Source organism: Malania oleifera, chromosome 1, assembly GCF_029873635.1.
Source record: "Malania oleifera isolate guangnan ecotype guangnan chromosome 1, ASM2987363v1, whole genome shotgun sequence".
Taxonomy (NCBI): domain Eukaryota; kingdom Viridiplantae; phylum Streptophyta; class Magnoliopsida; order Santalales; family Ximeniaceae; genus Malania; species Malania oleifera.
In genome coordinates, this window is record NC_080417.1 from 77,113,278 (window position 1) to 77,141,262 (window position 27,985).

The 27,985-nt window shown below is 35.5% G+C and overlaps 1 protein-coding gene across 2 annotated transcripts in view; it reads right to left on the bottom strand.

The window, feature by feature from the left end:
- The window catches only part of LOC131162198 (caffeoylshikimate esterase-like), a 63,965-nt gene that overhangs the window by 22,245 nt on the left and 13,735 nt on the right, over positions 1–27,985 (bottom strand). For both annotated transcript variants that reach the window (XM_058118421.1, XM_058118431.1), the window contains exons 6-8: positions 763–893; positions 544–681; positions 297–395 (exon numbers count right to left, since the gene is read on the bottom strand). In XM_058118421.1, coding sequence (XP_057974404.1) covers positions 297–395; positions 544–681; positions 763–893 — 368 coding nt within the window. The remainder of the gene's footprint in view (positions 1–296; positions 396–543; positions 682–762; positions 894–27,985) is intronic.

A 27,985-nucleotide genomic window follows, 5' to 3' on the forward strand; every position in this document is an offset into this window, starting at 1 on the left:
CATAGCTGAATGGGTCCAGTTTGCACAAAAAAGAAAATAAAAGAAGCAGAAATGTTGTAAATTTCAAATTTTACTTTGACAAGACAAGTGCCCAGGGTAAATTGACACCCACACTAATGCAACACCAGAAAGATGGATCTGGGAATTGCCTGTTAATGTACCAGGGGGGGAGCATGCAGAGTAGGGCTGAATGGGTCTAGTTAGGGCAAAAAAGAAAAATCAAAAAATAGAAAATGAAAAGAAGCAATGAAAATTTAAATTTTTTTTTTTTTAAATATGTAAACAAATTGACATACATCTTCCAAGCAGCGTTCTATCTCTTGTGTGGTTCTGAGTAACTCTACAGCAGTCCTTAGGCGTGGTTTATCCTTGTAAGCAATGACATTATAGTTTGTCTGCATCAGAAACATAAACAACTTGGTCACATTTAAAAACATCTAATCATAAAAGGAAGATTGCAGGAACACAATGATGCTAAATTATCACAGTTGACGAAAACTTGTCATAATAGAGAGAGAGAGAGAGAGAGAGAGAGAGAGAGACCTGTTCTTTCTTCTTCAAGTCTCTGAATGCCACATCAGCCATATCCTTTTGTGGAACTAACTTCTCCTTTGGCAAGAACTTAGCCATGCCAATTAGCATTTGTGTCAGTATCCGAGGTGGAACCATGTCATCAGCAATCTATAAAAACAGCTTTTAGTTAATCAAATGCACGAATCATGGACAGGTGTATATGTAATTGAATCAAGTTCAGAAAAATACTTTACACATGGGTGCAGCAAGAATGGCACCGCTCCATACATTAGGCTGTTTAAGGTGTATCTTTAGAGCGACTGCTCCACCCATAGACTCTCCAAATAGGAAGCTTGGAAGACTGCGATATTCAGGCTTCTCTGTCATTTATCACCCAAAACTGAGCACTGATCAGTAGTCATGCGATGGTTATCTCCATTATACTCGGATCAAACTTTGAATGAGTGCACAAATGTACAACCTAATGCAACATGTCATATGCAATGGAATAGCTAATTACACATCAGACAGTTATTATTTAACAATTTAAGCATGATTTTACATCAAAATCATCCCAGTTTTCGTTCTTCCCCAGTCCTTTCAAATACTTTCAATAGGATACAACATATACAACAACAATAGCAAGTCTTAAGTCCCACAAAGTGGGGTAGCTATATGAATGATTTTCTGCCAATTCACTTGATTTAGGGTATTTTCTTTGACTAACTCAAAAGCTATTACATCTTTTTTCACCACCTCATTCCAAGTTATTTTAGGTCTACGGCCTCTTCTAGTGCCTTTAATAGTAATTTGCTTGCTCCTCCTCATTGGTGCATTACTTGGCCTGCATTTCAAATGTCCAAACTATTTAAGTCACTCCTCTCTTATCTTATCTTCTATCGCTGCTCTGCCTAACTTATTGCAAACATGTTTGTTTCTTAATTTATCTTCCAATGTTGTACCACTCATTCATCTCAGCATGCACATTTCGTCACTTTTAATTTTTGAATATGTTGTTTCATAGTTGCCTAACATTCTGATCCATATAGCATAACTGGTCTTATAGTCGTCCTATAAAACTTTCAATTTAATTTTAGTGTTATTCTACAACCAGACATCACACTTGAAGCCTTCTCCATTTTACCCAGTTTGCTTCAAGTCCATGTTCTACAACCTCTTCAATTTCTCCCTTCGCTTGCATAACAGATCCAAGATATCGAAATCTACTAATGTTATTGATTTTGATCATCAAGTTTAATCTTATCTTCAATATTACTCTTTACATGGCTGAAATTACATTTCATATATTTTGTTTTGTTTCTACTTATCCTAAAACTTTAGACTAACACCTTTCTCCAAATTTCTAACCTAGATTCTACCTGCTCTTTCTTTCATCAATCAAAGCAATATCATCTACAAACATCACACACTATGGGATTTCGTCTTACATATTCCTCCTAAGTTCATCAATCACTAAAGCAAACAAATAGGAGCTTAAAGTGGAAGCCTTGATATACAACTATTGTGATGGAAATTCTCTAGACTCTCCTCCTATAGTCCTGACGCTAGTCATTACTCTATCATAGATAACCTTAATAACCTTAGTATACTTGCTGAATATTCCATTCTTTTCTAAAGCCCACCAAAGAACTTCCCTAGGTGAATATCTTATGCTTTCTCTAGGTTAATAAAAAAAAAATGTGCAAGTTCCACTTCTTTTTCTTGAACTTCTCCATTAATCTTCTCAGTAGATAGATGGCTTTTGTTGTCAATCTCCCAGGCATAAAACCAAATTGATTCTTTGAGACCCTCATTTCTATTCTTATTCTTTATTCAATTACTCTTTGTCCCATAGTTTCATCATATGACTCATAAGTTCAATTCCATGATAGTTATTGCAGTTTTGAATATCACCTTTGTTTTTGTCTATATGTATCAATGTGTTTTCCTTCCATACCTTCGACGTTTTCTTGGTTTTTATAATAATGTTAAATAAATTAGTTAAGTATATAATTCCTTATTCACTAGACATTTCTAAACTTCAATTGGGATATTATCCGGTCCTATACATTTCCCACTTTTCATCTTTTTGACTGTGTTAACTTTAGTGGCTCTAATTCTCTGGATAAATCTTAGTCTTTCCCTCACTTGTCACTTCTAGGTCTAGACTTACAGTAGCTTATTAAAGTAACTTTGCCACCTTTTTGTATGTCTTCTTCTTTTACCAAAACATTGTTGCACTCATCCTTTATACATTTTACATTATCTAAATCTTTACACTTTCTTTCTCTAGTTTATGTCTCTTTCCTCTTCTTTCATATCTAGTCTAGCATATAAATTATCATAAGCTCTATCTCCAGCTTCATTAATGACTTTTTCATTGTCTTATTTCTAGCCTCTTTATACTTTTCAAAATTTTATATATTTCTCAAATTTTTCCAAGTTTTATACCAGGTTCTTTTTTACTTTCCTGCATTTTGGAATTTTTCTTAATTCTACCACCAAATTTCTTTGTTGTTTGATACTTTTCCCTTGGATTCATCTAAAATTTCCTTCATTATCTTTTTAATAGAGTTAGCCATACTATTCCACAGTGTTCTAATCTACTTTACCCTCTATCATCCAGTCACCCTCTTTGATCATATTATCTTTAAATTTTGCAATATTTTCTCCCTTTAGACTCCACCACCTAGTTCTCTTGCATTGGTTTCTATTACTTTGTTTTTTCCATTTCTTTGTACAAATATCTACTACTTAAATTTTATGTTTTGAAGTCAAGCTTTCCCTTGGTATAACTTTGCAATCCTTACAAGATAAACAGTCTCCTCTCCTATTAGTTGTAAGAATCAAGCAAGTGTCCATTTCTTATCAGTACTCTGTCACAAATTTTAAGGTATTTTGGTTTGAAACAAAGTAGCACCTCCACCCTTATTTGTCGTCATATTTTCTATTCTTCATTTCTTATGTTGTTGGATGTCTTTTATTGCTCGGTTTGAACTTTGGATACTTCTAGTGTTTTTTGTACTTGTTTTCATATCCACTTGACTCGGACTTCGCATTTTTTCCCTCTTGCTAATAGTTTATGGAAAGTGAAGGTCCCTTCCATTCTTAACTAAGTAGACAACAACTATCGGTTACAAAAAATAAATACGTTTCTTTATCCTAATGTGTCTATGTTGTACGCTAGTGGTGAAACGCATGCTCATATCATTCTTCATTGTTTTGTGGCTTGTACCTTGTGGAACAAACTTTCTAGTCTGCTCGGAGAGCATTGTGTGTGTTATAGATCTTTGGAGGATTTCTCATTGGCTACTTTCAACGGGATTGGGAGGTGAGTGGATGCAAGGACATTATGATGGTGTGCAGTTTTGTCTGTTTTGTGGGGGCTTTGGCTGCACAGAAATGCTTATATTTTCTTATATCAGATTTTAACTATTGATTTAACATGGGATAATTTTTTTTTCTTCGCTATGGGTATATTTGTCAAGTTGCTCTGGGACTTTAGGTTTTTCCCAATATCCACCATCTTAGTTAACTTCTAGCAATTGATTTTTTCTTCATTGTATTTATTTTATTTTATTTTTTTGGTTTTATTCTTTAGTTTGGAGGATTTTTTATCCTCCTTGCACATCTTTTCTTCTCATAATAAAGTTACTTTTTCCATACACAACCAAGTAGGGGTGAGCATTCAGTCGGTACGGTTAATTAACTAAATTAACAAAAAAAAAAAAAAAATTGGTTAAAAAATATGATTAATCAAACTGAACAGAGATTCCATCTTAACCGAACTCAAAACCGACCAAACTAAATTTCGGTTAAATCTGTTAACCGATTCAATATTTTAATATATATACAAAATATAAATAATATTTATAAAATTTTAATATATATATTATATAAAAATATATATAAATTCAGTATATATAAAATATTTTGATATATATAATATATAAAGTTATTAATTATTAATTTATACTATTCAATTAATTTGATTAACTGAATATATTAAACTCAAAAACCGAACCAAATGTCAAAAATCGAAATTCAACAAAAGTGAAAATTGAACCGACCGAATTTACTCGGTTAATTCGATTAATTCTGTTTTAACAGAATTATGCTCACCCCTACACATAAGTGCACACCTCTCATATACATAAAAGGTCAATAACAACCCTTATGCACTAACGAAGTCGCTGTTGCAGCTACTGAGGTTTGGACGTCGCTGTTGCAGGTGCTTGGCCATCGAAGTGCTTCATACGTCGTCGTCGTCACTGTGAAACTATGTCGCTGTCACAGGTTCGCCGTCGCACCACAGTGGATTTTTGGTTCCATTTACTCTCTCCACAAAGGGTTGGTCTTTTATTTAGGTTTTCAATATGGAAAACAGATAGCCACGCCGCCTCCGGTAGCTGTTATCGAAGGGTTAAGGGGAGGTGTCGACGGTGGTTCACAGGTTGCAAAGAGTGGTTCGGAGGATGATATGGTCAGAAAGGGGGAAGTTTTCGCTGGTGGAAAATCGTTTGCGGAAGCATTGAAGAAGCCAATTTCATCTTCGAAATTCAAAATCCCTTTGAGAAAGCCGGAACCGATTAATGAAGAGTTAGGTTTTGTTTTCTAGAATGTGAAGATGGAAAGGGCTGCTGGGGATCTGAAGTTTGCATTGGTACTTAAATTTCTCTCTACAAGGCCATTTATTGATGTCCTTCAGAGGCATATTATCCAATCTTGGGGTCTTTCTGAAGTTTCAATGATAAGTTTTGTAGACAACTATCATGTTTTGTTGCATTTGGTAAATGAAAATGACTACATTCATGCATGAGTATGAGAAGGAAGATGGGTGGTAGGGTGCCAATTTCGGCTATTTAACTGGTCCGTGAATTTTGATGTCAACAAGGAGCCATTGATCGCACCACAATGAATTTTCTTGCCAGGTTTGCCTTTACATTTATATAGACTGGACTGTTTATAGAGTTTTGTCACTAGATTCGGTAGATTTTTAGGTATGGATAATGCCACATTATATAGAACACGAGCCACTGGTACAAGATTGTGTGTTGAAGTGGATTTGCAGAAGGATCCTGTGGAGGGTTTTCCATTGGTGGTATGACAAAAGCCGAGTTGGCAAAGGGTAATATACGAGAAGAGAGGTTTCTATTGTAATAAATGTTGTAGGCAATGTCACACTGATGTGGTATGCCGGATTGGAGTAAAGCCTAAGGATAAAAGGAAAATAGGTATGAGGAAGGAGAGAGATGAGATGGTTTGGAAAGAAGTGGGTAAAAAAGAAAATGTGATAGTAGAAGAGGAAGGTCATGTTTTGCGGATTCAGGATCAGAGGGTGGAGGAGAAAAAGAATGAAGATGTAAGTGGTCATTTGAATGTGAATGAGAAAAATAAAGAAGTTGTGAATGAGGTTAGTAATACGGGTATACAGAAAGTGGATGAAGTGAACTTGGTAGAGAAGAATAGTAGAGAGGAAGCCGAATTTTTTCAAAATCGTAAGTCAGGGGTGTTAGGGGTACAGGTAGAATTGGGTGGTTGTTCTAGGACTGCCCAGGAAATCAAAGTTTTTTATTAAAGGGGAGGGGGGGGGGGAGTTGAAAATGATAAGAATGGGGAGGAGTTTCTTGTGGAGGAGGTGGATGAGAGAGAGGGGGAAGAGGAGAGTGTGGTGTGTAGGAATAATTATGATGTGTTATCTGAGGAAGATATGGAGGTTTGCATTAATACTCAAAAAGAATATTGTTTTGATCCAGGTAATGTGCTAGTGGGTGTATCGGAAGGAAGAAATAAAGAAGATATGCAAGTGAAAAAGTCTAAGAGGGCTAAGGCAGTGCCTCAAAAATTGAACTTATGATTGACAAAGTTATGTTTTGGAATATAAGAGGGTTGGACACGTTGAAGCGAAGATTGAAACAAGTCGTGAAAGATCAGAAAGTTTTGATTTTGGCTGTTTTCGAACCTTTTCAAGATGTGGAGAAGATACGAAGGTGGCCGGTGTATTTGCAATTTAGTAATTTTTGTTTTAATGTAGAGGAAGGTGGGAAGATTTGACTGTTCTGGAAAGATGATGTTCGGGTTGATTGGGTGGGTGCTTCAGATCAATGTTTGACAATTTTGTTAACAGCAGATGGAGGCTCTTTGTTTTTTACTTTTGTATATGCTAAATGTTATCATATTGAGAGAAGAAAATTATGGGAACAACTTCAGGGGATTTCAAGTTTTGATGTGGCTTGAGTTGTTATGAGAGATTTTAATGTAATTCAGTCATATAAGAAAAGGGTGTGAGGTCAACCTTGCTTGGGTTCGTCTATGGCTGAATTCAATAGTTGTATTAATAGATGTGGATTATTGGATCTCAGATTCGAAGGAAGTCAATTTTCCTAGTGTAATGGCTATTAAGGATTGACGAGAAGTTGGGCGAAACTTGATTGGGTGCTGATTAATAATGCTTTTTCTGTAAAATATGGTGAAGCTAAAACATTATTGTTGAAAAGAAATGCTTCAGATCATTCTCCTATCATATTACAGCTGAGTGTGAGTATAGATAGGTATGGGCCGACGCCTTTTAGATTTCAGAACATGTGGACGTCGCATGGAGATTTTTTGAAAATGGTTGAAACATCTTGAAAAGAACATATAGTGGCGGATTCAAGGTTTTGTAAATTAGCGGGTAAATTGAAAAGACTAAAACAAAGGCTTAGGGGTTGGAATAAACAGACTTTTGGTCGTGTTGGTGATATCATACAAGAGTTTGAGGAAATGGTGGAAAAATATAAGAATTTACTGCAGGCAGAGTACTCAGAATCAGTTGAAGAAGAGTTCCTTGTTTCTAAGACTGAATTGGAGGTATGGTATAGAAGGGAAGAGACAAGGCTAACACAGCAAGTAAAGAAGAAATAGTTAACTGATGGTGACCAAAGTTCAAAATTTTTCTATGCAGTGATTGTGCAAAGAAGGCGTAACTCTTGTGTGAATTCAATGGTGCTTCCTGATGGTTCGTTGCTGGAAAATATGCAGATGGTTCATGATGAAACTGTGAATTATTTTGAACAATTCTTGGGATAGAATAATTTAGTGCAAAGGCCAAATCTGGACTGTATTATCCAATCAGTGGTTTCTGAGGTTTCTATAAGACGGCTGAAGGAAGATCTGACTGAGGAAGAGGTATATGCAGCTATTTCTTCTATTTTTGTGGACAGTAGCCCAGGACTGGATGGTTTTGAGTCTTCTTTCTATCTTACCTGCTGGAAGACTATTAAAAAAAAAAAATGTGATGGAAGCGGTAAGGGCGTTCTTCAAAAGTGATATATTATCTCGGTATTTTTGTTCCTCTTATATAGTTCTTATTCCAAAAGTAAAGGATCCTCAGTCTTTTGATAAATTTCGCCCGATAAGCTTTTGTAACGTAATCTATAAAATTTTCTCCAAAATCCTTGTTGACAAGCTATCGTTGGTGATAGGTGATTTAATATCTCTTAAGCAAGATGCTTTTGTGAAAGGGAGGAGTATTTTTGAAAATATAACGTTTGCTCAAGAGATGACAAAATTATTACATAGGCTAGTGAGAGGAGATAATATGATACTAAAACTTGACATGAGCAAAGTGTATAATCGAGTGGAGTGGCAGGTGATAGATCAGATTTTCCATGCTCTTGGTTTTTCAAATTGTTTTCGTAAGTTGATTCAGAATTGTATTTCTACTTCATGGTTTTCTATTATGATGCATGGCATTTACAGGGGTATCTTCAAGTCAAAAAGCGGTTTGAAGCAGAGGGGTCCGTTGTCCCCATATATTTTCATTATCATGGAAGAAGTTCTTTTTAGATTAATTAAAAAAAAAATGACTGAAAAGCAGATTTTACCGTTTGTGCATCCGAGTGGTGTACTTATTATATCACATTTAATGTACATGGATGATATTGTTATATTTGTTAATGCAGGTAAAAAATCTGTTAGACAGTTAATGGAGGTCATCAAGGAGTATGAAAGTTAGACTGGCCAAATGGTGAATAATGATAAATTAGCTATTTTTTTTCTCAAAGTTGGGTGCTCAGAGGAAGGGAGAAATTCTACAAGAGACTGGTTTTATTGAAAGTAAATTTCCTTTTACGTATTTGGGAGTGCTGATCGTGGATGGTAAATTGAAGGACTATCATTTTGACCCTTTAATTCAAAAAATCAGTACGAAAATTGAGGGTTAGAAAAGTAGACTGTTGTCTCAAGGAGGTCATCTAGTTTTGTTGAAACATGTGCTTTCGAGCATGTCACTACATCTGTTAGCTGTTATAAATGCCCTGAAGCTGGTGATAAAAAGATATAAGGTATGTTTGCCTCTTTTTTCTGGGGATTTAAGGATGGAAAAGAAAATATGAAATGGAGGGTTTGGAAGAAATTGTGTGTTCCTGTGGAGGAAGGGAGCATATGAGTAAGGGACATTTCGGAAGTGCAACAGTCGTTGTTTATAAAGTTTGGTTGTCAGTTATTAACACAATTTTTTATGGGCTAGATTTTTTAAAGCTAAATATGTTAAAGGAGGACATATTGCTCTTTGCATGCCACATGGATCAGATTCTTCTTTTTGAAAGAAAATTCTACAGTGTATGCCTGAACTGTTAAGTAAATCTAAGTGGAAGGTTAGAGAAGGAGATGTAAAATTGTGGTATGATAAGTTTTTCGATTCGGGACCTTTGTTTTCAAAATTTCCAGATTGTGCACATTCACGATTAAAAGATTTGGTTATTAATAATGTGTGGGATGTGGAAAATTTGCAAAGGATTTTGAGTTTTAATAAAACAGAAGAAGTGATGAAAAGAGTTGGAAAACTTAGAAACTCTTCGGACATCCTGCTATGGCTCCCGGAAAAGAATGGTTGCTTTAATACAAAGTCGGCATGAGATGCTATCAGAGTTAGAGTTCCAAAGTTTGAATAGGCAAAGTGGGTTTGGAACAAATGGTTACCGAAGAAAATTGCTATCTATATGTGGAATGCTACTTTTGAGTGCTTAAGCGTTGATGAAAATGTAAGAAAGGTGGGGGCATCACTTGCTTCGGCATGTGATTGTTGTGAGATGAGGCAATCAGAAGATGTGGAGCATGTTTTGAATAAAAGGGATCTTGCTGATGATGTATGGAGGAAGATTTCGATGGAGGTAGGTGTACCTTTCCTTAGGCACCAAAATTGGAAAAAAAAAAAAGAGTCCAAATGTGATTTAATAGGGCTTCCTAATACTCTCAATTGGGAACATTGATAGGCTTGATTCCCTATTTAGTAGTTTGGGAGTTGTGGAGAATGAGATGTGTGGCTAGAATGAAGGAGAAATTGGAGAAGTAGTACATATGTGTGGCTGTCCATTAAGAATTGGGTGGGGGTTTTGAGTAAGAACATGACAGCTATGGCTCATTTAAATGATGTTGATGTTCGGATATTGCAGAATCTAGAAGTGCAAATTATGAATAAAAAGAATAAAGCTATGCAAGGTGTGAGATGGCTAAAACCGAGGCAAGAGAGGTTGAAACTAAATTTGGATGGGAGCAAACTGGGAAACCCAAGGCCGACGGGTGGTGATGGCATCCTTAGAGGACTGTAAAGGTTCTTTTATTTTTGATTTTTTAAAATATTTTGGTTCTTATTATAATAATGAAGCTGAATTGAGAACAGTGATGGAAGGAATAAAGTTTTGCAAACAATTGAGTTATACTAGTATTGACATTGAATGTGATTCGAATATTGTAGTACATTGGATAAGATCCAGTAAATGCTTTTGATGGTATTTGTGGGATTTTTGGGAGCAGTTTATTGGTTTATTGGAGAGAGTAGATTTTTCTATAAATCATTGGTATAGAGAAGGGAATAAAGTGGCAGAAGTTTTGGTTCAACAAGATGCCATGGGGAGGAATAGTTTGTTTACAAATAGTAGTTAACTTCTTAGAGTTATTAAACATTTGTATAGATTAGATAAGATGGGTACACCTTATATGAGGTATGTTTAGTTGGTTTCCTTTTGGTATTGGTATAGACTTGTTTTCTTCTTTTATTTGGTTTGAAGCATGGGGTGTTTTATTAGTTATTATGTAAGTCCCAAGTGTCCTTTTGTTTCCACAGTATTCCTCTACTATATGTGAGGGTTATTAATAAACTTGGGATGAAGCCGCTATGTGGGTGGCTTCCAGTTCTTTAAAAACAAAACCTTTTATGCATGCAATACCATAACATTCTCCCTCATGCTAAAGCATATATTGTATGCACCTAAAAATTGTTATAAATAAGTTTAAGGCACACTTAAGGATTTAATAAACAAATCTACTATTTGATACTTGGATTTCATATGAGTGGTTATGGTTAGCTTCCACACAAGCTTTTCTTTCACAAAGTGACAATCAACTTCAATGTGCATAATCCTCTCATAGAAAAATCATATTTGAAGCAATATGAATAAGTACTTAATTATCACACATATGCTAGGAATGCTAAAACCCAAGTTTATGGCCTTGTACATGCGAGAACTAGGATCTAAAACCTCAACGGGTATGGCTATCCAAAAATGTGTTAATTGACCTTTATCTTGCACCTTTTAGGTTCACAAAGTCACCACTAACTCTTTTTCAACCTAGGTGTGGTTAAGTTTACCTAATTACTATCAATTAATTGGTCTCTAAGTAATCCTAAGACCAAAGGAACCAACTATCTATGGTCTACAATACTAGAGCCAAATTCAGGAGTTAAATTATGTGAGGGGAAGGTACTAGCATCCCCCTACACATTCATTCATTCGAAAGGTCCCATGATAAACTTGGGATGTTCAAACAGTAGTAAAAAATGGTCTTCGATTACTTTGTGATTTAAGTTACCATTCCTTCACGTATTGTTTCACCTTACAACCATCGGGTACCCGTCAAAGTTGTAAGGCTTCCCCCACCTTAAGAATTCCTCTGAAGAGCAGCATCATGCCGCTTCGGGGTAACCCCATCATCGAATTCATTAATTAACATATTGATTTCATTCTGTGCGTTTCAATCTCATGTCTCTAAAATAATATAATTTTAAAATACACTAGTTGTGGTTTGTTTCAGGACTTCCTTAGTATACAACTCACACCATGTTCTCAGTATACACAAAAGTAGATCCATGCTTGACATATGACATAACACAATATATTGCATAGTCTCAAAATGAAGTGAATGCTATTTAGTGAATTTGCTTACTTTTCCTTCAAATATTGTTTCACCTTACAATCACTGGGTACCCCATCAAATTGTAAGGCTTCCCTCATCTCAAGAACCACGAGAATAACAATATCATGTCACTTTAGGGTCTGGGAATTATTGATTCAAGTATTTAATTCCATTCTCTACAATCCATTCACAATTCAAATAAAGTCTTAGAGTTCATTATGTCCCAATCCTAGCATCCCATACATACATGGGGCAACATAGAAAACATACATGCCACTTAAGCAAAACAACCAAAAATCCATATTTCTTTCTGTATTTTTCTAACTTTGAACCAATTCTAACATCAAATCAATGCCGAAAACATCCTTGGAACTCGAATAAAATAGTGGAAAGGACACTGGAATTGTTTAACTGTAATTTTTTTAAAAAAACTTTCTACCATTTTGTGGATTGTTAAGTGAATTAATAATAATTAACAAAAAAAGAACAAAATCTAAGAAAATAAAAATAACTAGCTCATAAAAAGAAAAAACAATGAAAAGTCCTAGAAAAGTGGGAAAAAGCCTAGGACATTTTTAGTTTTAAAAAAAATATATTTAAATTAGTATTTTCAAATAGAGAGAAAAAAAAATGAATTTAATTTCAAAATTTGTAAAAATTGTCCAGGAATTAAAAAAAAAAAAAAAAAGTTTTTTTTTTGTTTTGTTTTTTTTTTTTCAGATTTTCCTATTTGTTGGGTATTTTTCTCAAAAAGTATATATTTTTAATCTATTTATAAAAAACAGAATAAAAAAGAAAACCAGTCGACCGGTCTACCTAAACTAGCTGACCAATATGGACGGACACATGCAAGATGCACGCGCAGGCACGCAGAGAGGGACGCAGGTCCAATCATCTTCTTTGGGACCTCTAGTGACTCTGCTGGAGCTATTCTCCCTTCCGCCCCCAGCCATTCTGACAATAGATATTGGCGGTTCCCACCAACATTCAACACCCAAGGACCTCCTGACCACCTTGACACCCTCTTCTCCTCCTCCAACTTTCATAACACCCATAAAATCCGGTCACCCCCGCCGTCGCCAGCATTAATGGCAACGGCTCTGGTTTGGGGTCTTCCTAGCCACTCTAAGCCATTTTTTTGCTTGTTTGAAACCCCTATAACCCCCGATTTATGCTTTTTTTTTTTTTTTTTCTTTTCTTTTTTGCTTCCTTAGCCTTCCATGCAGGCCAAGATGCAAGTTTCAATACTTCAAATATAATAATTTTTTTTTAAAAAAAAAAAACTCATTTTTTCTGTGAAATCAACAATAAAAATTCGAGCTTTTGAGGGTACTCACCTAAACACGAATTTCAACATCAAAATCTAGCCATCCAAACATTCAAAGGTTCTCAAACAACAATGATTTGTGCAACAAAATATCATAGCATTCAAGAAAATACATCAGAGACACCTATACCTTTCTTCTTAGGCGTTCAGAAAACTGAGGCTTGGAAGGCTTGAGCACCAATTTTCTACCCTCGTCGCATCTTTTGAATGCAATCTCTCCCTTGTGCCTCAATCTCCTCCTCACCAAGGACCAAGGTGAAAGCATAGCTTCCTTTTTATAGAGAAAAAGGATGCTAGCATGCCCCAACTTTAACATTACAAAATTGCCCTTATGAGATGAGGAATCTCCTATAAGGGTGTTTGGGTGCAAGTTTTTTTTTTCTCAAACTAGAATCCTTTCTTAATTAGATTAAGGACAAGCCCCTGATTAATCAATAAAGATCCTTACTTTCGAAATTGAAACTCCAAAGTACCCCGGATTGACAAATTTAGAAGCATGATGTCCAAAGAGGGTGGACAGACTCTGACTAAACCCCAGATCCTTTATTTGTTACTAATTGCCCAATTAAAAGGATTGATCCAAAAATCTGGCTAAATTGACTTTGGAAAAAATAGGATATCCACATTTAGATTTTGCACTTGACCTTAAAACTATAGTTTGCTTCTTACTCTTCCAAGATAGCAAGTTGCCACCAACAAACACACAGTGCAATCTTTTGAGTCTCCATCTATATCCCTAGATGAGAGTATGACCATGACCTTAGCATAAAAGACCTATACTAGTGCACCTATGAGACCTTTGAGAGATCTCAAAATGTGGGTGACAGCACCTCAATTACTAGTTTGAAGACGGTGTAGGGATTGAGTAACAAAATAAGTTGCAAAACAAATATCTGGCTTGGTCACTATAAGATAATTCAACTTTCCAACTAGTCTCCAATGTCATGCTAGTTTAGGCAATATTTCACCCCCATTATTAATTTACTACCCATAGAGTATCATTAGGTTTAGATCCCAAAAAACATGTCTCATCCAACAAATGAAGAACGCTATTTCTTTATGATAGAACAATTCTTGAAAAAGATATAACTATCACAATTCTAAAAAATTCCCAAAAAGTACTTCAGTGGTTCCAAATCTTTAGTCTAGAACATTATGCAACTACTTTAGATGCTCTAGGCCTGACAATTATCACTTGTGGTTACTATACCATCAACAAAAACATTCAGTAAATTTTTTTAGCATCAACTGGAGAATAAAATCATCTACCTCGCCCTGTCAAAGACCGAAATTACGCTCCAAGACACTACTTTAATACATATGAAGACATCCAAACTTAAAGGTGACAAGTTCAAATCACAAAAAAGTCTCCCCGAGCATAGAGGAAAGACAACGTACATTTGGCCCTCCACAGATCCCTAATGATGTGGGAGTATGTGCACTGGGGTTGCATTTACTTTTCCAAAGAAAATATCAATGCTAACTTCCCCTAGGCAGCAAACCCTAACATCCAAAATTCTAAAAAATTCCCAAACAGTTCTCCGATGGCCCCAATCTTTAGTTTTGCACTTTATCTGCAAGAAATGCTTTAAAGGTTCTATGCCCTAAGTAGTATACATCCCATCTTCCCTTGTAGCTCTCCACATTAGAGTAAGATAAACCTATATATAGATCTTGGAACAGAGATGGACAATAATGCAGTATCAAAACAATAGTAGGTGGGGGGCAAAAAATTATATAAGGCATAAAGTTAGAGAGTAGGGTGTTGAGTACAAGTATGCTTACCTTTTTGAACAACAATAGGATGGTTTAAGTCAAAAGAGATGGGATCTACATGCAAGGGAAATGAAGACATAGCACATGAATCTAGCAATTCTCAACCTGACTAGAAGGATTAAGCAATGGTGAAGACTTAGATGGACAAGGGCTATGCTAAGTTAGCAACCCCAAATCAAAGTAGAATAAGACTAGGAAAAAAGGAGCCATCAAGGTCATTAGGGTTCAAAGACTCTTAAGTGTTTTAGAATGAACTCAAAGAAATTAATATCTACAGACATAGAATAATGATGCAAGGCTGGATAGAAAAACACATTTAAGAACTCGAAGATTTAGTTTATCAAAGCCATTAGTTATGAGCAAGAGACAACCAAATACGTGAGATGGTAAAGAATGTAGAGCTTCATGAGAAAAAAGGATTGAATATGGAGTTTTACTTCAAAGAACCTATAATGGAATTCTGTTGATAAGATAACAAGATTTAACTGCTACATCAACCCAAAAAAATTAGGCACATTCATTTGAAATAATAGGATATGCTCTTTCTTTCTTTTAGCAACTCCATTTTGTTGTGGAGTGTGTATAAGTCAACTAATGGAGTATGCTAGAGTTAGCCATTTATGTAGTGAATTTGGTACTTGTTGAAGAATTGGGTAAAATATCCAATTATGGATCTTCCGATGACTTAGCCTAATCTAAATATGTATATCCTTGAACATAAGTGTGACCCCAATTTTTATATAAGAAAACTCTCTCAGACACTGTTGACATATCTTCAGACATGAATGATTGCATCCCAGTGACTTGTTTTTGGACAATTAAGCAACAAGCTCAAAACACTTGTTGTAAAAGATATATCGGGTTGAGTGAGTGTGAGATAATTCAACTTTCCAAAAAGTTTTTCTAATATCTTCCAGGGTCAACCAACAAATCACCCACATCTAGCGCTAACTTGTTGCTAGGATCCATAGGCATATCAACAGACAACCCAGTCCTTATATGAGATTCGAACACTTATATACCCAAGAAGTATTTCAATGATCCTAAATCCTTGGTCTAAAATTTAGTTTGTAGAAAATGCTTCAAAACTTGGATACCTCAATCATCATCACTTGTAATCATAACATCCATCCATATACACAATGAGCAGAATCTTAACAGAAGTATGACAATAAAATACAGAGTCATAGCAACTCAAACTCTAGTACTATGGCACTAAATCAACCAATCCATGCTTAGGAGAATGCTTCAAATTATACAAGGATTTCTTGAATCGACACCATAATTGTGACACCCCCTAAGCAACAAACCTTAGTGGTTGCTCCATATCATCATGTAGGAAGACATTATTTACATCTAACAAATGCAGAAGTCTATGACACGTGGTGGCTAAGGATCATTATCTCATAATGCACACATCTTTTCAACCATTGCAGTCCTCCACCCATAATGGGATAGGCTTTAGAAATAGATTTCGGACGAGCAACAAAAGATAGAGTAATAACAAAACAATAATATTAGGGTAACAAGAAATCATAACAAACAAAACTAAAGATTGGACGTTAGCTTCAAGTGCATTTACCTTTTTGAACAATAGGAAGATCAACATCTTTTAGGAAATTGGATCAATAGGTGAGAGAACTAAAGGCATAGAAATAGGAGCAGGAGAAGGCTCTAGTCCCTTGAGTCACATGTGTGCACTTGCAAATTGGAAAATGCAAGTGATGAGAATGACTCAAATTGAATAAAGATGCCAAAGGATTGGGCATAGATAAAATATTAGGATTTGGAAGGGCAGACAATGGAAAGGACACATCAAGGTCAACATATGTCAAAGAATTAGAATAATATGGTGTTGACTCGAAGAATGTTACAATAATAGAGAAAAGAACCGATGAAAAGTAGGTGTGATGGTCTTGGGCTCAACTCTAGTGATGTTGACCTTATTGGTCGCATCCAATTTTGATAATGACAAATGTTGATATTTGATGTTTGCTAAGTGCTTGTGCAGGTTCAAATCAAACTTCCTTGACGGCACTTGAAGAAACAAGAAGATTCGTGAAGTTTTGAAATTTACATTGTAATATATTAGGCATTTATGTAATAAGTTCTGTAATAGTAATCTAGGATGTGATTGTATGCCTATCACATGCACATCATGCACACAGGATATAGGGTAAGCTCAATAAAACCATAGCAAAGACACTAGGCTCCAACACTCACACACATAGCATAAAATATATGAGTGTGTTATAATTGTGCTTAAAATTGTTAAATCTAAGCAAGTTAAGAGGAGTTGGGCGACTGAACCTTTAGAGTATAAAACTCCTCGGGCGCCCGAACTTTGAAAGTCAAGAATGTTGACCAGCCCTCGAGTGACTGAACCTCAAATACACATACCTTCTTCGGGTGACCGAACCCTTCGAAAGGGACTATTCACCAACTCGGGCGCCCTACGATTTTAGTTCGAATGTATCCCCGGGTGACCGAACTCCTAAGTTCGGGCCATCGAAAGTATGATCGGGCACCCAAAGTCACTAAGTTTGACTACTAACTTTGTTTCGGGCTACCGAACATTTATCCGGGCAACCGAACTTGATTGAAGAACTTTTTTAACTGTCTTATCAGGCGACCGAACCAAGGTTTAGCCACCTGAACCTCACCCGATTAAAATTATTTTAACCACGGTAAAACAGGGTTATTTCAGGCTAATTGAATTTTAATCCTTTGAGACTTTTTTAATAATACCCATCATGTCCCAAACGGTTATAGTTTTTCACCTAACTATAAACATGTTCTTATTTGCATGATTAGGAGGTGATTAAGAAAAAGTGATTAGCAAAATACTCTCTCTATCTTGAAAAACCTTTCTTCGTCCAAAAACTCTCAAACTTGCCTCCTTTGATAAAATCTGAGATTGTGAGAGTTGTTCGTGTGTTATCGTGATTGTTATACAGTGCTAGATTCTCCCATTTGTATGATTGTTATATATATTTTTCTTGAGGAGTTTTAGCTTAGGTTTAACCCACGGATTTCTTACTTATAAATCTAGTGTGGGATTAAACCAAGGAAGCTTGGGATATTTGCATTTCATTGCAAGTGTCCAATAGCTTTGCTTTTGGTGTGCAAAGATTTTCTAACAAGCAAGCAACCTTTTTCAAACTAGCTCTGTGCTCATTTCAATGAAGAAAATCATTTAAAAACTAGTTTGATTATCTGTATAATGTACTTGGAATATTGATGTATTGTTAAAATATCTTGTTTAGATTCCAAGTCATTGCTTGTGTCGATTATTCTTGAGCATCATATTGATTGTATTGTGTTGAATACTCTTGAGTTTCATATTAACTATACTGTGTTGAGTATTGATAGAATAAACCTTGCATCACTGAGCTTACACTATATCCTTGCTTTTGATGCGTATGTGATTGAGCGTATCATTTGGGTACAAATCTGCTTTACGTGAAAGCACTATTTCATTGTAGCATTTGATTGTAAATCTGAGTGATTCCAGGTGTAGCCTAAGGGGGCAGCAATCCAGCCTAGTAAGGATTGGTGTATAGGTTGAGGTTAGCCCTGTGCTAATTGACCTGATTTGTATAGGTGCCGCTCCATCCTGTTAAGTGAGCAAGTGATAGTGATAATCCTTGTGCTTGTTAGCCAAGGCAAGAACGTAGGTAATTGGCCGAACCTCGATAATATTTATGTGTGCTTAATAGCCGTAGCAGCCTTTATGTAACGATCGCGGCCCGTAACGACCGCTACAGCCGTCATTTTTCTTCCCACAGATTTCGCGGTATGTAATGGTATCAGTAACTCAAAAAATCGTTATGTAATGCTGTTATGTAACAGTCGCGGCCGTTATTTAAAATCATGGCAGGAAGTAAGAAGAAAGGAGCCTATAGGAAGATAATTTTAGGGATTTTACCACCAAGGACAAAGGATGGCAATTTATTTAAGAGAGAGCAAACCGTGAGCACAATGTCACTCTAAAAAACTTTGGGGACATTCATTTGATACAAAAGGGTATGAGTGAATTCGAGAATATGTCTATGTTTCCCCTCTGTAACACCATTTTGTTATGGAGTATGGGCATCAGAAGACTAATGGATTATACCAAAGTTAGTCATACCAGTAGTCAACAAGTACCTAAATACTCCTTAGCATTATCACTACATAGTATCCTAGTACATTACAACAAAAGACACAAATTATATTGAACAACTAATAACAATCTTTCATTAAATACAACCAAGCCATTCTGGAGTAGTCATTGACAAATGTAACAAAGTACTGAAACCACAACTTTGGGGTGGCATGACTAGGACCTCAAACATCAGCATTGACTAACATGAAAGGGCAGACCACCCGTTTATTAACTTGGGAAGGATGATGCTTTCCTAATTGACAAGACTCATTCAAGATTAAACAAAAATTCAAGATATGAACTAGCTATTTTTAACTTGTATAACAAAGGATGACCAAAGCGACAATGGATTTGAAGTGGTGTAGTGGCAATGCTGCAAGCATTAGGAGGAGAGAGAGATTCAAAGTGGTAAAGCCCACAAGCCCCTCATGTCGAGCGCTAATCATCTTCCTTGTCTTCAAATCTTCTATAAGAAAGAATTTATGAAAGAAGGTTACAAAACAATATAGTGACTTCGTAATCTTAATAACAGACATGAGATTGGAGGGGCTTTTAGGAATGTACAAAATAGAAGAGAGAGAGATGGAGGGTGTAGGATTTACTAGTTATATCCCCTTAACTATGGCAATGGACCCATCAACAAAAGTAACCTGAGGTAGATGTTCAGGATAGTGGAGGGCAAAAAAGAAGTTGGTTACAACTATCATATAACCCAGTGCCAGTAGAATCGATAACCCATGGGCTAGTGGAAGAGAAACCAGGCCGACATGCAGGGTGTAGGATTATCTTTATGAGCAAAAGAAATAATGTAAGGAGATGCTTATGAGAATGCTTGGTATTGTAGTAATCTTGAATACTCTTCCTTTGAGACAATGATAGTGCATTGTCCACCACTGACCAAATAAATGACTGATGAAGCAAACACATTTTTGGGATTTAGGAACTCGATCTCAACACAAACACGACCTCAATACAGCAACAAATCAGAAATACACGGCGAACAACAATCGGAGAAAATCACAAGAACATCAGGAACAAGATAAAAAGACTCACAAACACACGAAACGCCACTGTTTCAGGCCCCAATGAACTCAATAAACATTGACAAACAGCTTCGAGCAGCACCAAACAATCATTCCCTGAGTGCTGCGCATGAGCAACTAAAAAGGTGAGATTTTTGGATAAAAACCATCACCAGAAGCTTCAATAATATGTTTATAGAGGGATTGGAACAGTGCAGGAGCAACTCAGGCCAGAAGCATGCTTGTCAGAACCTTCACGCGCCAACACACAGGGTTGACCTTGCCTGCCTCCACTGGCATGAGGGCGCATGGGAGGAGCTCCAGCAATGGGATTTCAGTGGTTGGAATATCAGCAATGTCTGTGGGTGGCTATGGTGTTGGTTCTCCAAAATCTGAAGGAGCTTTTTGTGTTCCTGAGCTAGCAGAGTGTCGTCCAGGAAATTTCTGGCGACTGCTACGGCTTCTAGCAGCTGCTGGCTGCTTTTCAGGCCTACAGTGATTGGGATATTGGCAATGTCTGTGGGTGGCTATGGTGTTGCCCTTACTAATTCACGCACTAACTCATGGTTACTAACACAGCAATAACACACAATAGTAAGACAAAATAACTAGTAACAGTACTGAAATATTCTTTCCCATTGTCAATATGCAGAACGTGAAAGTAGACTAAACTAATTTTTAAACCCAGAACAATGGGCACAAAAATATAATTAACAATTTAGAATGATCGTTGATTAAATAAAACCAAGTCATCCTTGAATCATCATAAACAAAATTAACAATAACAAAACCAACCTAAAGAGAACATGACTAGACCCCAAACATTGGACTAACAAAGAAGGACGTACAACCTGTTTATTGACTAAAGAAGCAGAAGGGGCATGATGATGCTTTTCCAAAGAGGGACAACCAGGCTGAAATTATGAATAAAAAAAGGTGTAATTATAGTAGAGCAGGCAGTAGAAGATAAGTAGGTCTTTATTGACCTAGAGAAAGCTTATGATAGAGTACCTAAGGAAGTATTTTGGTGGGCTTTAGAAAAGAAGGGAGTTTGTAGTAGATAAATTGAGATCATTAAGGATATGTATGATGGAGTAGTAAGTAGCATTTGAACTACGGGAGGGGAAACTAGAGATTTTCTAATTGCAATAAGTGTATATCAAGGTTCTACTTTAGCCCTTATCTTTTTATCTTTTAGTGATTGATGAACTTACCAGAAATATTCAAAGTGAGATCCCTTATGGTGTATGTTGTTTGCAGATGATATCGTGTTGACTAATGATAGTAGGAGCAAAGTGGAATCTGAGCTAGAGCTTTGGAGACCCAAATTAGAGTCTAAAGGGTTTACGATAAGTAGGAATAAGATAGAATATATGAAGTGCAACGTCCCAGAAAATAATATACATATAAGTGTATATTAACATAATTAGTATACGTGAAAGTCGAAAATTTACTAAACAATGTTTAAAAATTAATTCCCTTTAATGGAGAAGCATTATGTATATTGTAAGAAAGGAAGACAGTAAGATGTAGTGATCTTAAAAAAAATTAAAAAATTAAAAAATTAAAAAATAATTAAAATAATTAATTATTAATTAAATAATATAATATATTAATATAATATAATAATGTTATAATATTATTATATACATATATATATTGTAGAGACTCGAAAAATTTAATTAATGAAAGTAATAAAAGAAGAGAAATGAAAGAGAAGGGAAAAGGGAAAAAGGGGGATCAATAGAGATTCGTCGACGAACCCAGAGTTTTCGTCGACAAATGTCCTTATAGGTCTCGTCGACGAAGTACGCGTGTCTCATCGACAAGAAGATACCGAGAGTCAGGGAATTTCAAGTTCATCGACGAACTAGTCTCCTCATTGACGAAGTGCCTTCATGGGCTTGTCAATGAACGTCAACCTATAAATAGGCAAACCCTCATTTTCAATGAGTATTTTCTCTCTCCTCTCGCTCTCTCTCTCTACCCTACGGTTTTCTCTCTCTTTCTCTCTCCGTCTCTTCAATTTCGGCTTCGTTATAGCCCGAATTAACGATCAGAAGTCACCACGAAATTCGTGAAAAGATTCTCTACAACTTAGTCAGAGCAGATTGTTGATTTGGAGTCTTTGGGCACCACTCCAAAATCAGGGTAAGTAAGGATTTTTGGGGTTTAAGTATTTATTTGGAGTATATAGGGCCTAGGAAGAGTTGAATGAGAATTATTCTGGGAGATGAGTTCATTAATCTAGGAAAAATGTGATTTATAGGGTTTTAAGTTTCGGATGCCATAGGCGTAGGATTTGAGCGTTTAACGAACTTCTCAGTAAGCCATGTAAGGGTAATAAATTATAAGAGTATTTTGAGAACTACTGGTTGAATTAATACGTGAAAATGAGAATATAATATTTTTTCTGAAAATATTATAATACGGATATCAGATAAAATTGTGTGACATGAGTAATACCAAATTATGATGTTTTGGAATTTGAATATATGAAATGATGAATTATGTTATATCAATGTGCATTTTACTGGGAAATGATGGAATGTGAAAAATGAATACAGAAATGTTTTCCATGATAAATGGGGGGGAATTTGAGAATATGATATGTTTTATTGAGAAATGTGAAAATTCGCAAAATGAGATATATACTATTATGAGAGTGAAAAGTGTATTGAAAAGATGGGAAAGAAACAGAAAATGAGGAGAATATTGAAATGTGATATGTACCATTATGAGATGAGATATGAATACTGAAAATATGAATATGGCAATGAGAATGTTCAAATGTGAATATGAAAATGTGAATACTGCAATATGGATATGAAATGTGAATACCGAAACGTGAATGTGAAAATGTGAATACTGTAATGTGAAATGTGAATACTGGAATATGAATATAACAATGTGAATATTGCAATGTGAATGTGAAATGTAAATACTGAAAATGTGAATATTGCAATGTGAATGATAAAATGTGGAAATGAGAACCTTGATGGACAGTTGCTAATAAAGAGCACCATTACTAGTGAGGTGTTAGTGCAACCACACGGTCTCGTGGAGAGTGTGGCGTGACAGTTGATTGGGCCTTCGGAGAGATGTTGACCGCCCCTGGGTCCAGACCAGGCTGCGGTAAACCAATCGTACTACAGACAAATAGGGAGAGTTCTTATTTTGATCAAACCGGGTCGGCCAACCGCGGTTTAGATCCAGCCTTCAAGTCGCACAACCTCGACCATGGGGGAAAGCATGGCGTGGAGAGAATATCCTCAAGGCAGCCATGAGTTACAAAGGTGGATGTATTGGTTCCTGAGGACACTCATGTGCTAGATGATGAAATGGAAATGAAAGAGAAAAGAAAGAGTGAGTTTAATAACATAAATAAATAAGGCGAAGTAAAACTCTCCGCCTAAGGGCTTACTGAGTAAGTTGAGTGCCCTAATAAGTATCAGTTGTAGTCGTACCTGAGTTAATCGAGCAGGGTTACAAACGATATCAGAGTAGAGGGGAGTTACATGTATGGATGTGTAATCTCTCCTATCCTCGAGGACTTTCGCTGATAAATATAGGTTACATGTGAATGATGGGAAAAATGGAATTAAAGCTTATAAAAACTTGTGTTTTATATCTATATGATTGTGAGTATAAATGGTATATTTTTATTAGATGGTATTATCACTGAAAAGAGAATATTATGATATAACGAAACTTTTATTGCCAGACACTGTAAATAATTTATTCTGTCTTACTGAGATGTGTCTCACCCAAATATCTAAATATTTTAGGAAATCGTGACAGACCAGAGATAGAGCTCCGAGTTAGAGGGGAGCCTACACCCTAATAGATAGGGCGAGTGTTTTGACCTAAGGATGTATTTTCCCCTAGATTTTTCAGTTGATTTTTGGGGATGTGTCAGACATGTATATATATTGGATATGGATGTTTATTACTCTGATTATTTGTATTCTAGAAGGTATGTGTATATGGACTTCCGCTGTTAGGTATATATATTTATATGATGACTACTTACTCGGTACCCACTTTGGGTTGGGTTATGTTTAATGGTATTAGGTTTTCTGACATGCCCGATGTTTGAGTATGTTTGATTAATATTTATTATTGATTGAAAAAAAAATGGTATGAAAATCGGGGCGTCACAGTTTGGTATTAGAGCCTAAGTTGTTAGGTTTTGCAGACTTTAATAAACAGAAGAATACAATGCCAGAGTATAGGAATGAATTTTGATAAGAATAGAGGATGGGTAGATTGAGATATGAGTCAGTTACTGTTAGAGGATGAGATTGAGAATTTAAGATTCTATCTTGCGACCTGGAGGCAATATGAGGATATTGGAGATGGATGATTGTAGAGGAATATTTTATGAGTTTAGTTTGTTGAGTATATTTAGTGATGTTGAGATGATACAGTTCTAAGACTGTTTTAATATTATTTTCAGGATGGATCTAGGGAGTAGTAGTGCACATACTGAAGGTGATGATGCAGGACCTTCCAGTATGGGTGGCGGAGATCTTGATGCAATACTACGTAGCGTAGCAGGTGATGGCAGAAATGGCTAGACAAGGTGAGTGTTTTGATCTAGGGATGTATGTTTCCCCTAGAGTTTTTGGTTGATTTTTAAGGATATGTTAGATATATATATATAGGATATGGATGTTTAGTACTATGGTTATTTGTATTCTAGATGGTATGTGTATATGGACTTCCGCTGTTAGGTATATATATTTATATGATGACTGCTTACCCGGTACCCACTTTGGGTCGGATTATGTTTAATGGTATCAGGGTTTCTGACATGGCCAATGTTTGAGTATGTTTGATTAATATTTATTATTGATTGAAAAAATAATGGTATGAAAATCGGGGCATCACATATATATACGGAAGGATCCTTCAGGAAATCAATTTCCTTTAACCCCCCTTCTCACGAAAACTCTCTCTCTCTCTCTCTCTCTCTCTCTTCAATTTCTCTCCGTCTCTCTGCCGAATTGAAAAATGAACACTATATTCGGGTCCTAACTCTGCTCCTGAACGTTTTAACCGAAGTGGATTCGTCGTTGGGATATCGTAGGCACAACTCCAAGGCTAAGGTAAGGAGAATAGATTATGTCAGGTTTATTTTAAAAATATTCCCAATTAAATTTGAGTATGTGAATTTAATTAAATTTATATTAATTAAAATACGTCTGATTTAAATTGAGTATGTGAAATTAATTATATCTATGTTTAGTTTTTATTTTAAAAATATGCCGAAATTAACTTAAACTACAGGGATTTAATTAAATTAGATTTTTGGAAATATTTTGGAATTAAATTAAACTACAGGGATTTGAGTATATCGAGTTTTCTTGGAATATAATGGAATTAAATTAAATAGGTGAAATTAATCATACCCTAGTTTTCAACAAAATATATATTTTCCTCGGGCAGTTTATTATAGTATGATTTATCAGTTAAATCGTGTAGCATAAGAATAGTTATTATTGTATGATTAAACATTGATGGTTTTTATACAATTATGAAATGACAGTTCAGCCGGCTTTATGCCGAGTTCAGTATGAAATGACAGTTCAACCAATTTTATGTTGAGTTCAATATGAAATGATAGTTCTGCCGGCTTTATATCGAGTTCAGACGGCTTTATGCCAAGTTATGAAATAATAGTTTTATACAGAAAAATGATATGACATATTTTATACAGAATTGAGAATATGTCAGATTTTATACAAACCTATGAAAATGAGATTATATTATTGTTTCTATTTTATAAATTGTATTATATGGCTTAAGAACCCTAATAGACCAGAGATAAGCTCGGTACCGTAGCTATAAAGATATGTCAGTGCAACCAAACTGCTCAAAAAAAGTGTTGGTAATGGAAGTCGATTTAGCCTGCAAAGTGTTGTGGACCGCCCCTGGAGTTCGGACCAGGCTGCGGTAGGCAAATCGTACTGCAGACAAGGAATTTTGATTTAGCTTGGTTGTAGGCTAGCCAAGGCTAAGTCTCGCCTTCGAGCCGTACAACCCGATCAAGTGTGGTGATTACATGATATTATATGATTATCCATTCAGGAAGGTTCTTTTATATATATGTGAATTTACGTACACAAAGAAATTTATTACGACAGAGCATGCTTTGAGAAAAGTATGTATTTTCTAAATATATAGGTGTGAGTATAAATTTACATGATTTCTCAGTTAAAGTTGATAAATTGATAAATATGTGTATTACTCTAAAACTCATGTTGTCATATACTAAAAATAATTTATTCCATCTTACTGAGAGGTGTCTCACCCCATGATTATCAAATATTTTTCAGATGTCATGAGGAGCATAATAGTAATCAGAGTAGCACAGTAGAAGCGTGGGTGGGATAGAAGGTTTTATTTAGAATAGATATTTAATTAAATCATGTTTTTTTATGTATTCAGACTATTCTTTTAGGGATATGTAAACTGTGATGCTGGAAATGATATTGTTGTTGTATTGGGATAGTTTAGTACTTTGGTAATTAGCATTTGAGGACTTCCTCTATCTTTATCAGTGATTATTATAATATGAAATATTCGGATTATTACAAGTGGTATCAGAGAAATTTAAGCGAAATTTTTCGGGTCACTACATGAAGTGTAATTTCAATAATGTAAGGAGAGTAGTAGTGGAGAGAAGATTAAAATTGATAATCAAGATATTAATAGAACTAATAGATTTAGATATCTTGAATCTATCATGCAAGCAAAGGGGGAAATTGAAGAAGACATAGTATTAGAATTAAAACAAGTTGGGTAAAATGGAGGAGTGTGTCAGGTGTGTTGTGTGATCATAGAATACCCTTAAAATTAAAAGAAATGTTTTATAAGACGACTATAAGGTCAGCTATACTATGGTTCAGAATGTTGGGCCACTAAAAAACAACAACAACAACAACAAAATCAAGCCTTAGTCCCACTAAGGGAGGTCGGCTATATGAATCTTTTTCCATCAATTTATGCGATCATGGACCATTTCTGATAGATTCAAGGATATTAAAATCCTTACTCACTATCTCCTCCCGAGTTATTTTAGGTCTAACCCTACCCCTTCTACTACCCCCCACAGTAACTAAGTCACTCTTCCTCACAGGTGCACTATAAGGTCTACGTTGCAAATGTCCATACCATGAGTCGTCCCTCGCTTGTCTTATCTTCTATAGGAGTTATACCTAACTTACCATGAATATGTTCATTCCTTAATTTATCTTTCAATGTTATACCACTCATTTATCTAAGCATTCTCATCTCGGCAACTTTTACTTTTTGGATATTATGTTTCTTCATCGCCCAACATTCCAATCCATATAGCATAGCTGGTCTTATAGCTGTCCTATAAAACTTCCCTTTCAATTTTAAGGGTATTCTACAATCACATAGCACACTTAAAGCACTTATCCATTTTACCCAACTTGCTTTAACTTTATGCATTACATCATCTTCAATTTCTTCTTCAGCTTGCATAATAGATCCAAGGTATTGAAATCTACAAGTGCTATTTATTTCTTCATCATCAAGTTTAACTTTATCTCCAATATTCCTCCTATCATTACTAAAATTACATTTCATATATTCTGTTTTATTTCTACTTATCCTAAAGCCTCTAGAATCCAAAGCTTCTCTCCATAATTCTAATTCAGTCTCTAATCCGTCCCTAGTTTCGTCAATTAATACAATATCATCTGCAAACAACATACACCATGGAACCTCCTTTTGAATACTCTTAGTCAATTGGTCCATCACTAAAGCAAAAAGATAAGGACTCAAAGCAGATCCTTGATGTACGCCTATGGTAATTGGAAATTCTCTAGTTTCTCCATTTATAGTCTTTACACTAGTCATTACTTCATCGTACATATCCTTAATGACATCGGTATACCTACAACATACACCATTTTTTTTCTAAAACCCACCATTGAACTTCTCTAGGTATCCTATCATATGCTTTCTCAAGGTCAATAAATATCATATGCA